This window comes from Lissotriton vulgaris, chromosome 5, assembly GCF_964263255.1.
Source record: "Lissotriton vulgaris chromosome 5, aLisVul1.2, whole genome shotgun sequence".
Classification (NCBI taxonomy): Eukaryota; Metazoa; Chordata; class Amphibia; order Caudata; family Salamandridae; genus Lissotriton; species Lissotriton vulgaris.
The window spans coordinates 1,515,139,998-1,515,157,934 of NC_141693.1; the positions used below are offsets into that span (position 1 = coordinate 1,515,139,998).

A 17,937-nucleotide genomic window follows, 5' to 3' on the forward strand; every position below is an offset into this window, starting at 1 on the left:
TCTTCGACAAAACACTGTGAACTTCCAGGAGCAGTGCACCCCCCTCCCCCACTTCAGTGCCTTGAGACCCTTCCCGGTGAGTAATGCGCTTCACCAACCCTTGATTGATTGATTGGTGTGACTTGAAATACATACTCAGCCTAGAGTGACTTCTGGCTGACGATCGAAAATATTCCTACTTCTCAGAAACTCATAAGGTGTTCTCTAGATTGGAGTACATTCTTACCTCGGTGGAGGGAGTTAGAGTAGAAAAAACGGGATTCCTAGGAAGAGGCCTATCCGACCACTCTCCCCTCTGGATCACATTGGGCATACGGCACCTTAGACAGGGTATGGGTTGGAGGTTGAGCGCATTGGAGCTGAGTAGATACAGAACTATATTCTTTTATGAAAACAGAGTCGGCAGTCAACGCTATGGAAGGCCTACAAAACAGTATTAAGGGACAGGGCACAAAATATCATAGCGCATAAAATGAGACCAGAGAAGCACAAGACATGGAGTCATTAGAAATACGCCGCTTAGTCAGAAGGTAAACCTGGGACTGTAACTGATCCAGTTACTCTACGCAACGCAGCGATACTCCGCAAGGAGTGTAAAGCGATTGCACATAATGTCGCAAAAGTACAGGTTCTTACCATGCAATACCGTCTATACAACGCAGGTGAGAAAGCATGACCATTACTGACATGGCTGGGTAGAAAAGAGGCAGGGGCAAGATGGGTCCACACCATAATAGGGGACAAGGGAAAAACCTTCTACATCTCAAGAGATAGCCCAATTTTGCTCCTTTACAATGTACGCAGAGCATGTGTATCTACATCTATACATGCCACAAACTGAAGACGTTACTTACCCTTTAAGTATCGGTTTGTGGCATGTAGTGTTGTTGTAGATGCACATTCCTCCGCAGCAGCCGATTGTTGTAATATGGCCTTTTTTTACTTTTTCAGTTGTCTTTTGTTTCGCTCTGTTCTATTTCATCCTCACCCGCCGCGCAGAAAAAACAATCTAACAATGGAGCCAGTGCCCATGCGCATTACCAGTGATGGGAGGAGTCACTATACCTTGTGACTGGAAAGACTTCATCGAAGAAAAACAAGTATTCCCATATTTGAATGACAAGTTACACATTTTCGAGCCCAACACTAACTGTCTGGAGTATACAGATCATGTGAATCTACAGCAGTGCGCGCCACAAGCTGTCGCGATTGCAAGCAGCGCTACTACTATTGCGCGCCACTAACCTGAAAACTCTTGATCAGCAGGAACGATGCGATGAATGTCCTTCTGACTTATCTAGACACCTCACCCAGTGGTGTCTTTGAGAACACCTTCTGAATGGGTATTTGCGAGAAGCCGGGAGGATAAGGCGCAGGGGGGCACACTGATCGATGGAAGGGTTCTCGGGGACTGATACGGCAGAATCCGTAGTGAAGGGACGTACTGCAGCGTGGAGAAATAAAGGACAGGTATAAGTCCCTGTTCCACAAAAGTACACTTCCTTCCCCGACCCCAATCTCTGGCACTTACCAAGGAACACTTCAGATGTTCTATAAAGGAAATAACAATGTGTTCCTCCTTCCTCTGCGATAGGCAAGATGGTGAGAAAGTTATTCGTCACTTTCTCGTAAGGATAGAATCCTCTTAGTCTCGGCTTTACCCCTGGGACAGCGGAAAAGTAATTTTCAATCCGTATATTTTGCTTCCTCAATACAGCTTGAGAAACAAAGGAAGATGTCTTAGCACACTCTACCAAGCTACACACTCAAACGCTTGGAATTACTGAATGCGCTTCAGGATGCTAGCAGGAACTCGGACAAACAATAAACAGAGAGTAGAAGAACGATCCCGTTCTTCTCGGGTTATACTTGCAGTTGGTCGGAAGTTACTTCACTCCATTGACCACGCTGGCTTTTCATCGGAAAAGGGCTTGAACTAGGCTGGCCACGCAGGCTCTTGATCGGCGATGATTTCCTGAGACTGAACACGCAGGCTCTTGATCGGCGATGATGTCCTCTCTCGAACTCCGGCGGGGATCACCATCCGCCACAACCAAAACCATGAAAACAATTGTCAAGCGCCGATCTGTTTGCAAGGCGGAGTTATATAGGCTCCGCCTTCTTTCCTTTTCTCCAGAGCCGCTTGGCCTTCTGGGACATGTAGTTTAAAGGGCTCCCTCGCACTTGTTTCCCTTTCCTACTTTCCTTCGCTGCGGCTGTGTAAGCGATCATGACACAAGCAGATGCTTGCAGAGTAAGTAACATGTTCAATATAACACACCCACATTTTACCGTCATACACGGACATGTTCTCTAGGCGAAGGACCCTTCACCCCTTCCCCAGAGTCGCATGGTTGGACTTTCTGAGTCCGTAGCACCAAATACCTAGTCAATATGCTAAACCAAATCTTTACTCTTAAACGTATTGCATTTGTTTGCAAATATACAAATGTAAACATAATTGGCTTTGGAAATGCTCTTTGCTTTGCTGGTGTAGCGACAAAAGTCCTTGCCTAGTTAGGTAAACTGTACCACTGCACTTGTTAATGTTTTTCAAGCGGTCTTGCTTTTTCACCTCTCCCCTACTCCTCGACCCCACCTTACTTGATGGTCTTTGAGAATTTGGTGGAATGCATTCCAGAGTCCGAGGTCTGACTCGTAGATCTGTCTGTTTTATTTGCTTTAGTGTCCTATAGCCCCACACGGTTCATGCATGTTGGAAATTGTTTCGAATTTGATTTTGGTACCCACTGGAATGCTGTTGAGGTTGGCTTAGTATGATTGTAATTTATTTATTTATTTTATTGAACTTATAATGCGCAACAGCTACCCGAAGTTGGTTTCCCGCGCCAGGGATAGACAAAAGAAGAAAAGAAGACACAGCACAGTGCAATGAGCCAGCTAGAGCAAAAGGACAGATCTACTGAAAGTTTTTTTTTTTTTTTTGTGAAACAAACAAGGACCCCCTGATGTGGATCAATTTCCTGGGTCAGGGCAAGACAATTTGTGTGAATATAATACCCAGGCAAATCTCTAATAAACACTAGCACATGAACAATGGCATTTGCCAAACAAAAATAAAATAAAAATAATCAACAGGCGTTTTTGCACATTGGATACATTTTAATTACTATTATAATTATCATTTATCAAATACATTTACAATACAATTAAAAGATGGTTTCCTGTCCGACATGTATGTATATTAATGTACCAAATTTTTATCATTGAATTATGTTTTATAATAGTAATTAAAATGTATCCAATGTGCAAAAACGCCTGTTGATTATTTTTTTTTAATTTTTGTTTGGCAAATGCCATTGTTCATGTGCTAGTGTTTATTAGAGATTTGCCTGGGTATTATATTCACACAGATCTACTGAAAGAGCAGGGTCTTAAGTTTTTTCCGAAAGCAAAATAAATCAGTCTCTGATTTCAGGGCGATAGTTAGTGCGTTCCAGGATTTGGGGCCTAGATGGGAGAAGGACCGGCCCCCCATCTTTACAAGTTTAAATCTTGGAACAACGAAATCGCCATTTGCAGAAGATCTCAATGTGCGACTGGGTTTGTTGGTTTGGACAAGGCTCTGTAGATATTTTGGGGCCGAGCCCTGCTTAATTTTAAAGAGATGACACAGGGCTTTAAATTTGATACGGCTCGGGACCCTAAGCCAATGTAGGTCACGAAGAGCCTGTGAGGCCGAAGATCTCCTCGGTACATTACAAAGAAGTCGGGCCGACGAATTTTGCACCACCTGAAGTTTGTTGATGGTTGAAGTGTCGGCACCGAGATATAGGACATTTCCGTAGTCCAGGCGGGAGATTACTAGTGCCTGGACAACGGTTCTCTGGGTGGCACGGGGCAGCATCCATAGGATTTTCTGGAGCCATCGCAAGGTGGCAAAACAGACGGAGGCCACCTTAGTGGCCTGCTGCCTCATAGAGAGCTTGTCATCTATAAGAAATCCGAGGTTGCGAACCACAGAGACCGGCTGGGGAAAGGGGGTCCCATGTCACTCGGCCAGTGCTGAGGGCCCCAGAGATCTTTGTTCTTCACCAAGATGACGATCTCGGTCTTGTCACCGTTCAACTTGAGGAGATGCTTCTGCATCCACTCAGCGACACGCGACAGTCTGACCTTCAAGACCGACATATTGCTGCACTCACTGCTGGAAGGGGAGAAAACAATCTGAGTGTCATCGGCGTATGAAAATATGGTCAGCCCTGCGTCCTCCACGATGGTAGCCAGGGGTCTAACATAGATGTTAAATAGTAGGGGGCTGAGTTTAGCCCCTGGGGAATGCCATACGCCGATGAACAAGTATCAGATACAGATTTCGTTGAAAAAACCTGGAAAGTGCGCTCACTTAAAAAGGAGGCAATCCAGGCTAACGCAGGACCATCTACTCCCAGGGACCGGAGAGCGTTCAGGAGGATGGAATGGGACACGGTATCGAACGCCGCACTGAAATCCAAAAGGATGAGTGCAGATGTCTCCTCGTGGTCGATACCGTGCCGTGAACTCTCCGTCACCCCAAGGAATGCGGTCTTGGTGGAGTGGTGCGCTCGAAAGCCGGACTGGGAAGGATGTAAGAATCCCGAACTTTCCACAAGATGATTTAGCTGAGTGTTAACATGCCTTTCCAACACTTTTGAAAAAACAGGCAACAAAGAAATGGGTCTAAAATTAGCGAGATTGGACATGTCTGCTCCTGCCTTCTTTAGGAGAGGGACAACCATTGCATGCTTCCATTCCTGTAACACATGAGATTCAATTAGAGATGCATTAAGCAGTCTCATAAGAACCCGCCGGGGTTCAAGGTCCAATAACTTTAGGACTTTCGCAGGTATTGGATCACGCGGTGATCCAGGTCTAACACTGTTCAAGCAGGAAAGGAACGAGGTATCATCAAACAGTTGTCAGTTTGTAACTCTTGCCATTAGAGGCGGTCGTTCAATCACCGCCGTCTGTCCTAGCCGGGGTTCAGTTACTGTCAGGGGAGTACTCATAGTCATGTATGTGTTCAACCTTGGCAATAAAGAACTCAGCAATAGAGTTGCATTGAGCTTCCTCCAATGCTGGAGGGATCGGGACTGTATCCACTCCTGTTAACTTCTTGACAACAGAGAAAAGAGTGCGCGGACAGTTCTGTGCTTGCGTAACTGTTCTCACAGTGTGTGCAGCTCTCGCAATTTTGCATTGTGAGTGATACCCCTTCAAAGCTTCTTTATAAATAGCTTTCTGAGAAACGGAGTAAGAACGCCTCCATTTTCTTTCGAGGGCCTTGCAATTGGCTCGTAAGATCTTCAGGTCATCAGAGAACCAAGGTGCAGGGGGATGGTGAGATCTAGAATGTTTCGGCGTTAAAGGGAGAAGAGTAGTTACAGCATTAGTGAGCCAGTGTGATACTGCGGTGTTCAGTTCCAAAACAGGAACATCAGTGTCAGGGCGAGTGTTTGAAAGGTGCTGGTTTAACTTCATAATATCAAGTTTACCCCACCGACGGATTAATTCATCCTTACCGCAGCCACCCTTTACCAGACTCTTAGCATGAGGTAAGGAGAAGTGGACTGCGAAGTGGTCAGACCACTCCAGCGGGCGGGCACTCTGTGAACAATCAAAATGAAGGTTGGAGAGAATAGGATCCAATTGATGTCCAGCAGAATGTGTAGATCCAAAGTTACACAGCGAAAGATTCAGAACTTCAAGATCAGATAAGAGGTGCTTGCTGGTTATGCAGAAAGGATCTTCAAGGTGCAAATTAAGATCACCTAAGATGGTGAAATTTGCCGCCCTGAGAAGTAAGGGAGCTATAGTCTCGGCAAATGAGGACGTCCAGGTGTTACCATTGCCGGGAGGGCGATAAACCAGAAGGCCTGACAAAGTAAGTTTGGGATTGATTGCTAGTTTAAAAAAGGCAGCTTCACATACAGATAAGGGAAAGGCTTCAAACTTACAGCTGTAAGTAGATTTAAAAAATATAGCAATGCCCCCTCCTTTTCCGGAGTCTCTGTCCTGCCTCACTATAACGTAGTTATTAGGAACTGCGATGGCAATGTCAGGGCCGGAGCTTTCATGAAGCTAAGTTTCAGTAAGAAATATGGCGTCAGGCTGCTCATCGGCGATGAAGTCATAAATGTTTTGTTTATGCTTCGGGAGGGACCTGCAGTTAATGCTCCAAAACTGGAGTGGAGGTCGGCTAAGAGTAGTTTTTGTGTCCCTCCGTCTACCTCGTGTTCGAGTATGGCTCATTGCTTTACATCTGGACATTTTACCAGTAGAGAAATTACAGCCTGAGCATTTAAAATTATGAGTCGGTAAAATGCAGGAAATGCAATCGGCATATATGGGAGGGCGTAAGAATTTTAAGACCTCACCGGTATAAGAATAAGTCCCAGAAGACACGCATCAGGCTGCTGAGCTTGATACAGGAGGCATGGCCCCTGGGCCCGTTCCGGCGCGGACGGGCGCAGACGGGCTAAACTCAAGCGAGCCCGCTGCGTGTCAGCATGACAGCCTGAAATAGATGTCTAGCGTCCTTATGACGACTAGACCGTCCCCAAAGATGGCGCCGCCAGGCGTCCTTCTCTCCCCCAAGATGTCCTCCAACAGTGGGAATAGTCGTGAAGGGACCCGCCAAAGAAGCGGTGATGGTAACCATTATCGTGCAAGCAGGTGGGGCGAGTTAAAAACAGGGGAAAGGTAAATTAAATTAAATGCACCAAACAGGATATTAAAAAATATCGCGGCAAAGCTCGCAGATTTGCGCAAATAGATGTGACACGCTTTAACATGCAGCTGGTCTGTTCTAAGAAGACTGGGCGAGTAATTTACCAGCCTTAAGTAGATGTCTAGCGTCCTTATGACGACTAGACCGTCACCAAAGGCGGCGCCGCCAGGCGTCCTTCTCCCCCCCAAGATGTCCTCCAACAGTGGGAATAGTCGTGAAGGGACCCGCCAAAGAAGCGGTGATGGTAACAATTATCGTGCAAGCAGGTGGGGTGAGTTAAAAACAGGGGAAAGGTAAATTAAATTAAATGCACCAAACAGGATATTTAAAAATATCGCGGCAAAGCTCGCAGATTTGCGTAAATAGATGTGGCACGCTTTAACATGCAGCTGGCCTGTTCTAAGAATTCTGCAAGATACTGTGCTTTCTAGTTCCTTGTTTCTGTAGGCTTTGAAGTATGCCCGTGAGTATCATTGGTAGCCTCCTTAGGTTACTTTTTCAATAGTACATAAATGCCATGACATCCCAGAGCCTCGACGTTTACCACAATAGCCACTTACAAGAGGCCAAAGGTTTTTTCTGAACGTTGCCAATTGACAGCAGCTTTATCTGTAATTGCGGAACAGGATGGGACACCCTCTCTGGCTCCCACATGATGCCCTATCGTAAGTACGATGTATCTAAAGTTTACAAAACAAAGCTTTGCTCAATAGTGATATCAGAGCTTCATTTTTTGTATCACATTTGTATGGGTAAAATACTTTGCCACATTTGTATGGGTAAAATACCTTGCCTCTATCCTAGAAAGCAAGGCTCTCTCTCGGTGTAAAATGATCCCTGCAGCCTTAATGTTCATGAGGTGGCAGGAGACCGCACACTGCAAAGTCAGACCAACACACAACACTCTTTCAACACGCGTTTGCAATGCAATAGGTCTCGCATTAGGAACGTTTGGGCTATTGGTATTGTAAATGACAAATTTTGTATTTGTGTTGGTTTTGAAAATATCTAAATTAATAGCTTTGTCATTTACAATGCCAATAGTTTTAACTTTCGCAAATGTGACACCTATAGAATTTGTAATGCATTATGTGTTGTATTTACGTGACTTAGATGTGAGGGCGATAGATAGATAGTGAGGGCGATAGATAGATAGTGAGGGCGATAGATAGATAGTGAGGGCGATCGATAGATAGTGAGGGCGATCGATAGATAGTGAGGGCGATCGATAGATAGTGAGGGCGATCGATAGATAGTGAGGGCGATCGATAGATAGTGAGGGCGATCGATAGATAGTGAGGGCGATCGATAGGTAGTGAGGGCGATCGATAGGTAGTGAGGGCGATCGATAGGTAGTGAGGGCGATCGATAGGTAGTGAGGGCGATCGATAGGTAGTGAGGGCGATAGATAGGTAGTAAGGGCGATAGATAGGTAGTAAGGGCGATAGATAGGTAGTGAGGGTGATAGATAGTGAGGACGATAGATAGATAGTGAGGACGATAGATAGATAGTGAGGGCGATAGATAGATAGTGAGGGCGATAGATAGATAGTGAGGGCGATAGATAGATAGTGAGGGCGATAGATAGTGAGGGCGATAGATAGATAGTGAGGGCGATAGATAGATAGTGAGGGCGATAGATAGATAGTGAGGGCGATAGATAGTGAGGGCGATAGATAGTGAGGGCGATAGATAGTGAGGGCGATAGATAGTGAGGGCGATCGATAGGTAGTGAGGGCGATAGATAGATAGTGAGGGCGATAGATAGATAGTGAGGGCGATAGATAGATAGTGAGGGCGATAGATAGATAGTGAGGGCGATAGATAGATAGTGAGGGCGATAGATAGATAGTGAGGGCGATAGATAGATAGTGAGGGCGATAGATAGATAGTGAGGGCGATAGATAGATAGTGAGGGCGATAGATAGTGAGGGCGATCGATAGATAGTGAGGGCGATCGATAGATAGTGAGGGCGATAGATAGGTAGTGAGGGTGATAGATAGATAGTGAGGGTGATAGATAGATAGTGAGGGTGATAGATAGATAGTGAGGGCGATAGATAGATAGTGAGGGCGATAGATAGATAGTGAGGGCGATAGATAGATAGTGAGGGCGATAGATAGATAGTGAGGGCGATAGATAGATAGTGAGGGCGATAGATAGGTAGTGAGGACGATAGATAGGTAGTGAGGGTGATAGATAGATAGTGAGGGTGATAGATAGATAGTGAGGGCGATAGATAGATAGTGAGGGCGATAGATAGATAGTGAGGGCGATAGATAGATAGTGAGGGCGATAGATAGATAGTGAGGGCGATAGATAGATAGTGAGGGCGATAGATAGATAGTGAGGGCGATAGATAGATAGTGAGGGCGATAGATGGATAGTGAGGGCGATCGATAGGTAGTGAGGGCGATAGATAGGTAGTGAGGGCGATAGATAGGTAGTGAGGGCGATAGATAGATAGTGAGGGTGATAGATAGATAGTGAGGGTGATAGATAGATAGTGAGGGCGATAGATAGATAGTGAGGGCGATAGATAGATAGTGAGGGCGATAGATAGATAGTGAGGGCGATAGATAGATAGTGAGGGCGATAGATAGATAGTGAGGGCGATAGATAGTGAGGGCGATAGATAGTGAGGGCGATAGATAGATAGTGAGGGCGATAGATAGATAGTGAGGGCGATAGATAGATAGTGAGGGCGATAGATAGGTAGTGAGGACGATAGATAGGTAGTGAGGGTGATAGATAGATAGTGAGGGTGATAGATAGATAGTGAGGGTGATAGATAGGTAGTAAGGGCGATAGATAGGTAGTAAGGGCGATAGATAGGTAGTGAGGGTGATAGATAGTGAGGACGATAGATAGTGAGGACGATAGATAGATAGTGAGGGCGATAGATAGATAGTGAGGGCGATAGATAGATAGTGAGGGCGATAGATAGATAGTGAGGGCGATAGATAGATAGTGAGGGCGATAGATAGTGAGGGCGATAGATAGATAGTGAGGGCGATAGATAGATAGTGAGGGCGATAGATAGATAGTGAGGGCGATCGATAGGTAGTGAGGGCGATCGATAGGTAGTGAGGGCGATCGATAGGTAGTGAGGGCGATCGATAGGTAGTGAGGGCGATCGATAGGTAGTGAGGGCGATAGATAGGTAGTAAGGGCGATAGATAGGTAGTAAGGGCGATAGATAGGTAGTGAGGGTGATAGATAGTGAGGACGATAGATAGATAGTGAGGACGATAGATAGATAGTGAGGGCGATAGATAGATAGTGAGGGCGATAGATAGATAGTGAGGGCGATAGATAGATAGTGAGGGCGATAGATAGTGAGGGCGATAGATAGATAGTGAGGGCGATAGATAGATAGTGAGGGCGATAGATAGATAGTGAGGGCGATAGATAGTGAGGGCGATAGATAGTGAGGGCGATAGATAGTGAGGGCGATAGATAGTGAGGGCGATCGATAGGTAGTGAGGGCGATAGATAGATAGTGAGGGCGATAGATAGATAGTGAGGGCGATAGATAGATAGTGAGGGCGATAGATAGATAGTGAGGGCGATAGATAGATAGTGAGGGCGATAGATAGATAGTGAGGGCGATAGATAGATAGTGAGGGCGATAGATAGATAGTGAGGGCGATAGATAGATAGTGAGGGCGATAGATAGTGAGGGCGATCGATAGATAGTGAGGGCGATCGATAGATAGTGAGGGCGATAGATAGGTAGTGAGGGTGATAGATAGATAGTGAGGGTGATAGATAGATAGTGAGGGTGATAGATAGATAGTGAGGGCGATAGATAGATAGTGAGGGCGATAGATAGATAGTGAGGGCGATAGATAGATAGTGAGGGCGATAGATAGATAGTGAGGGCGATAGATAGATAGTGAGGGCGATAGATAGATAGTGAGGGCGATAGATAGATAGTGAGGGCGATAGATAGATAGTGAGGGCGATAGATAGATAGTGAGGGCGATAGATAGATAGTGAGGGCGATAGATAGATAGTGAGGGCGATAGATAGATAGTGAGGGCGATCGATAGGTAGTGAGGGCGATAGATAGGTAGTGAGGGCGATAGATAGGTAGTGAGGGCGATAGATAGATAGTGAGGGTGATAGATAGATAGTGAGGGTGATAGATAGATAGTGAGGGCGATAGATAGATAGTGAGGGCGATAGATAGATAGTGAGGGCGATAGATAGATAGTGAGGGCGATAGATAGATAGTGAGGGCGATAGATAGATAGTGAGGGCGATAGATAGATAGTGAGGGCGATAGATAGATAGTGAGGGCGATAGATAGTGAGGGCGATAGATAGTGAGGGCGATAGATAGATAGTGAGGGCGATAGATAGATAGTGAGGGCGATAGATAGATAGTGAGGGCGATAGATAGGTAGTGAGGACGATAGATAGGTAGTGAGGGTGATAGATAGATAGTGAGGGTGATAGATAGATAGTGAGGGTGATAGATAGATAGTGAGGGTGATAGATAGATAGTGAGGGTGATAGATAGATAGTGAGGGTGATAGATAGATAGTGAGGGTGATAGATAGATAGATATTTAACTATGCTGGGCCCCAAGTCACAAGAGCCTGTTCCGAACTTTTAAAATAAAGTGTTATGGGAAAGAGAAAACACAGTAGCTCCAGTCTACGCCACCAACTAATCATTTGAAATGCATCAGCTGACATGAAAAAACACAAAATTCTAGCTTTGAAACCTATGCATACATGCATTGTATAGCACAAGCACCGGTGCTGTCAAAGCTCAGGGTCTGATGAAAAGTCTCTTTGGCAGTCCTAAGCATTAGTGCTTTCAGTGGGATGAAAAGTTCACGAGCCCACAGAGAGGGGGGTGGCGTTAGCCGTTAACAGCGCAGGCGGAAATGCAACAAGGTATCATGATCTGCGCACAAGCTGTAGATACTGACTGTTCTCACTTTAAATTAAAAATAAAAGGCTGGTAAAATGTCATCAGGCAAAGGTCAACTACGGGATACAGAATAGAATATTTCCAATGGTGCATTAAAAAGAATTTTTGCATCATTGCCTATTAATTATATATTTTATTATTATATAAACTGACGTAGCTTGTGCTTTGCCCAGGAGTGAATATCATTTGCTAAATTCCTGTTACACAAGCAGAAAAAAAAACTAGGAAACAAATGCACACACACAAACAGCATAAGTCTTATTTTAAATGATGGTGACTCTAGAAAAGTTAAGTTGTGTCTGTGTAGTGGTACGAGGGCCGGGTGAAACGTGAGCCTGTTATTGCAACAGCATGGGGGCATTGGCCTGCTCGCCGGACATGAAAGGGTGCCCGGAGAGAGGCGCTTAATTACCCATGACAAAGGAAAGGCAGATGGCCGCGCTTGCACTTACACTCAAGCTTGTAGCCAGCAAGCAAAGGCTGGGTTGCACTTTTAAGATCCCCTTTTACTAAAAGTCGAGCAAGCTCGACCTAAAAAGCATGATCCAGAGAATGAGATTAAAGGAATTAGACAGAGAGGAAAAAAAACCACAATAGCGAGAGGGAGAAATGAATAAGTATTAGCAAGAGACCTCAAAGAAAAAAGCATGAGTCAGAGAAGAAAGTAAAATGTGAGCCAGAGAAAGACAGGAAATAAGTAACATGCCATGTAGAAAAAAAAAAAGCTCTGCATTGCTGTGGCGGGGGAGTGCATTACTTTCAAGTCTGATGTGGGAGGCGGGGGAGCGACAGCCTTTGAAGTCTGATGCCGAAGCACAGACAAATGGTAGTGTGTGATGTGGCTGGCGATGATGTGCACGCGCATAGCTCACATGAACTGTACCCGATCCGCAGCTAGGTAGACTTTTCTTGTCCGCCTACTATAATCTCGCCTACTTATCCCTGTAGGATAGAATAGGCGAGACCTAAAAAGACGCACCACTGTAGTACTATTGTACTTAGTCCAATCAGTGTCCCTTTCAACTGCCCTCCATCTGAACACCATAAATGTAGGCAGTAGATAGCTGCTGCCAGCTCCACTTAAAAATAAAGAAGTATTGTGTGCTGAATGGATGAGAGTTCGGGGTTATATAGTATCTTTCAGGGAACTCTAGAGCAGCTGTAGCCTTGCATTTATGACCAGGATAATCGTTGCGGCTCTCCCCTTTGGAGGCTAAGCATGGCAGCTTTCCAAGTTGTATGTAAATTGTTCTCTCCTCCTTCCAAAGAAACATGTGGAACTTAATTATGCCTTCACCAACATTGCTGCAATCAATATATATTCTCTTTTTCTCTAGGATGACGCACGACAGTTATTTGTGTTGGCCGGAAGCGCAGAAGAGGGTGTGATGACCCCGGAACTGTGTGGTGTTATTACTCGGTTATGGAAGGACAGTGGTGTTCAAGCTTGCTTCTCCCGATCCCGTGAATATCAGTTGAATGACTCTGCCGCATAGTAAGTACTGTTATCAGCGATTCGAGTGACTGTTACTTGACGATTGAGCGTCAGATGGGAGGGGTAAGAACATGTATCTCTTTGAGTCCCTGTAGGTTTTAACCACTGGTTCAAAGCTTGTGATATTTAACACCTATGCTTCAGGGTCAGTTCATGTTTGTGCTTCAGTACTTGTGACTCATTCCTACATGTGCCTTGCAAATTGACATTTATTCTTGGTGCTCATGGCCGATTGAAGCTTGAGCTATAGTCACCATGGATAGTAACTTTTCTTTCATGCCTATATATAGTTCATGCTGCGGGCACCTGGCCACAGCCTGTGACCCTTCATGATTGCTTCTGGGGAGCGGATTCAGTGCTTGTGACTTTTGTTTTTGCTTCTTTCTGATGGAAATGCCGAACATCAGAATCCTCACCATGTGAATATCCATACACATCGGAATGGGGCCGGAAAATTTTAAGCAGTTCTCCTGTACAATTCTGTTTCGAAGCTGTTCTGATCCGGAAGTGACAAACAGAGGTGCACATAAGCCCCACCCTTGCGAACATGTCAGTTCCTTTCTTTCCGCAACTTCAGGCGCATATTCCGAGCTCCTCTTTTTCTTCCCTTATGAGAAGATTTTTTTCTTCAGAAATTTTTACACTGAGCAAGAAATGCCAACCCTTTAAGCCTAGTTGGGACTGTCGCAAGCAGATGTTTGTGACAGATCCTAATGAGGTTACTGCCTTTAATGCCTAGGCTCATTACCGGACTCCAAGGACTGCAATGACTGGGCCCTGATGAAACCGAAATCCATACAGGATCTCTAGGTGAAGTACAGGAAGGCACCACTCCAAGTCAAAAGCAGACACCACCCCCTCTTAAAGTCGTCCCCGTGGAAGATCTTCCTTGAGGTTTAAGTCTTAAGGTAAATCAATGAAGGAACTGAACAAGTCCAAGTGGGACATGTTCTAGGGAGTCACTGTGCCTCCGTCTCGCTGTCAATCCACTGAGGAGCCGATTTCATCTCTCGACTCGATGCATCAAGTTCCTCTGCACGTTTGCAATGTCACAGCGAGTCGAAGTCTTTTGAGAGGCTATGTTATGCATTTTTGGCTCACTTTTGGCTCTGTCGCACACCGTAGGGCCCCAAAGATCCACAGGACCTTCAGTTTGGGTTACCTCCTGCAGGTTCACCTTTGGCACAATCTGGGCCCCTTCAACCCTCTTCGAGTTTAGCACCGGCATCTGGCTCGGTTCCACAACAAACGTCAGTCCCTCAAACATCAATGCAGGCACTGATGCCCCCAGAGAAGTATCTGCAACCTATTGTATTTCCCGACTCCTAACAGCTTTGACTTGACTTCACTGCATAGATCTTCATGTGCCGCAACCTATATTATACAGATTGGGCTTTGACACAATTGCACTATCACACAGCCGCTAACACATTACACCAGCTTTTTGGCTCCAGCTCTGATCAAAGCCAGTTTTATGGAGATGACAGTAGTGGGGATGGTGACGAATTTGGCAAAACCTGTGGTGAAGACAACTGGAATATAAAGATACAGGCCAGTTGACCGGGCACTTACCCAGACATTGGACTGGCACGAACCACCCATCCCATCTTTACCTCCGCCAAAAGAAATAGTTTATTTCGCAACTTCGATCAGGAGGGCTGATGTTCCTGATTTCCACCTCCCCACTATGAAAGTTAAAATTACCATTGTGCCCATTAAAGAGGCTCTAACTGACACACTGCTGGGCACTTGGCCCCCCAGTCACCAAACAAGTTGCCAATCGCCATAGAGCTACCATAGGCGACCAGGGTTTCCTCACCAAATCTATGTCCCCAGAAAGTTTGGTGGTATAGGTATCCACCAGTAAATGCTTTTCCACTCACCTCTCCTAGGAAGTCAAAATTAGTTAATTCTTTTGGCAAGCTTATGTTCTCTACAGCTAGTCTTGCCTTGAGGTATTTTAATTCAAGCTGCTTTCTTGCACGTTTTACTCATGCACGTTGTGACATGGTGGCTGAGATTTTATCTGTAGTCCCAGCAGACTGAAGGAATTTCTTAATGGTGTAAATGCAGCCAAATGTGTCATCAGCTTATGCCTGGACAACACCGATTGTCTGTGCAGGGCTATGAGAACTAGTGTTGTGCTTTGAAGCCATAAATGAAGGAATTCCATTGCCTTCTCCAGGGACATCCAGGCATCTTTCATAGACATGCCTTTTTGGCGGCTGTCGCTTGTTTTGTGTATGGGTAGGCTTAGGCCTAGAATGATTTAAAGAAACACTATCTTCTGCACGTTCTCGTGGTCTTACACCTTCAGCCCTGCAGTCCAGACAACTGTTTCACCATTTTAAGGGCTAGACCAGGGGCCCTGCATATTGACAACACCAGCCTCCAAGTCTGCACAACAGGTTTCCAACCCTTTCAGGGTGGGGGACTTGTGTCCGGCATATAGTTGTCTGGTCATCAGGGGCAGTGTTCCTCCCAATCTTCCAACCTTAAAGCAACAACTGCAAAATCTATTTAGTGCCCCGTTAGGGGTACAATGCAATCTGTGGGTGACCGGATAAGCCACTTACTGCTGGGTGGCAAAACATCACTTCGGACAGTCCTGTAGATTGCCTAATAGCGTTACGCTCTGTCCTTCATTCTTGACACACCACACCTGTCAGCTAGGGTCAGGGCTCGAAAAATGGTACTAGTCCTGCAGGTCTAGTACCTTGGAAAATCCCCTCGACCTAACTACAACCTACTTGACCTCCGTCTCTAAAAACGGGCAAAAGTGACAAGATAACAAGATTTAAAGGCCTCTTTATTGTTCATTCCCTTTGTGAGCAATAAAAATGTCTTTAAATCGTGTTATATTGTCACTTTTGCTTCGTTTTCAAAGACCGAGGCCAAAAGTTAGTTTGTCTTCCTACTCGCCAGAAAGGGCGAGTAGGACAAAAAAATAGCTCATCCTAATCAATTCTCCCTCACAAATGCGAGCGGGAGCGAGTGGATTTGACGAGTCCTGAGGGTTGAACACTTGTTTGAGGACTACCTGTCCATCTTATGCCAGGAAGTGCAGGCTTTTGTAGCCCAAGGAACTGTAGAGTGGGTTCCAGCATTGAAAGCCGGGACTGGTTGTTATTCCAATTACTTTATGGTGCCTTCCTGTGAATTCAAAATTCTAATTCAACATGCTCATTTTGGCCCAGGTTTTTTCTGCCGAGACCTTCCTGGAGACAAGATGGTGGTGTTGAAGCAGGAGGATGCAAATTTTCACATCCCAGTCCGACAAGGCCAATGTGGCAACCTGCGGTTGAAGGTGGGTCACCAAAAATGTAATTTTGCCATGCTCCCTTTCAGTCTGCCAGTGCCCCTCAGGTGTTCACAAAGGTGATGGTGGTGGTTGCTGCCGATCTGAAGATGTCAGGAGTGCCAGGTTTCCCTGATGTCAATGACTACCTGAAAAGGTAGATTCGCCCCAGACAGTTGTCAACCACCTCCAACTGCAGCAAGCTACAGAGGGGGAGAAGGAGTTAGAAGGTAGGAGGGGGAAGGAGAGAGAGCGAGAGAGAGATCAGAGGCCTCTGCTCTACATCCAAAAGCTCAACTATACATCAATTTGTTGAAGTTGAGGGCGATTTGCTTAGTGTTGAATGACTTCTCGCCCTCCATCAGGAAGGCAGGTGCTCATAGACACCGCCACTACTAAGTGGTACTGCAACAAGCAGGGTGGGGAACTGGGTACTCTGCCAGGAGTCTCTATGCCTCTGAAAGTGCCAGGATTGCCAAGGAATTTCTCTGGTGGCGAACCACTGGGCAGGATCTCTAAACACCAGGGTGGACAAACTCATCCCCTCACACTTAACAGTCCACAAATAGAGGTTGAACCCGCAGGTGGTGAAGGGCGTCTTCCATCAATGGGCAGTACTCTAGTACAATTTTTTGCTACCACCAAGAAAGCGCAGTGTCAACGCTTTTGTTCTTTGGAGTGCCCAAGAAGACTCTCTCTTGAAGACTCATTCCACTTGAAGTGGAGATTGGGATTCCTGTATGCCTTCCTGCCGCTCCCTCTTCTGCCCAGAGTTCTAAAGAATATCACGATGGACCGGACCCAAGTCATCCTATTGGTAAGCATTGTACCTGTAGAGTGTGGTACCCGGATCCCCTCTGCATGAGCGTCTATCCTCCCATCAAGCTGCTGCTTTAGATGGATCATCTGTTGCAACAGAAGGGCAGGGTCCTGAACCCAGGTCTGCACAATCTGCATCTCTATGCTTGTAGATTGAGCAAGGACAGTTGACCTTACTTGACCTTCCTCATAAGGCTGCTGATAGCATTTTCGCGGGAGGCATATGTCTACTTAATCTGTATGCCCGTCGATGGGACGAATTTATGGTTTATGTGGCTCTCACCAAAGTGATCCACTGCAAGCCAAGTTGTCTGGTTGGTTGTTGTGTCCTTGCCCAGCAAGGAGGTGATTTTGGCACTGTTTAGAGCTATTTGTCGGATCTTTCAGCTTTTTTATGGTTGCTGTCTCTGCATTCTTTAATTAAATCACCTGTTGTGATGAGATTTTTACATAGTTTGCAACATTTAGTTGCACCTCAACTCTTTGTGATGCCACAGTAAGACTTGAATTAAGTGTTCTCTTTTTTTGATGTGCACCTCTTTTGTTTGAGCAGCTGCAGTTTACCATTGAGACTTTTGATGTTGAAAATGGTCTTCTCATCGCCATTACATCGGCTAGGTGTGTGAGCGAGCTGCAGTTTTTTTCTGT

At 45.6% G+C, this 17,937-nt stretch overlaps 1 protein-coding gene across 1 annotated transcript in view; it reads left to right on the top strand.

Annotated features, from left to right (window-relative positions):
• The window catches only part of GNAI3 (G protein subunit alpha i3), a 292,796-nt gene that overhangs the window by 186,100 nt on the left and 88,759 nt on the right, over nucleotides 1-17,937 (top strand). The window contains exon 4 of the mRNA XM_086923567.1: nucleotides 13,015-13,172. Within this exon, the coding sequence (XP_086779693.1) occupies nucleotides 13,015-13,172 (158 nt within the window). The remainder of the gene's footprint in view (nucleotides 1-13,014; nucleotides 13,173-17,937) is intronic.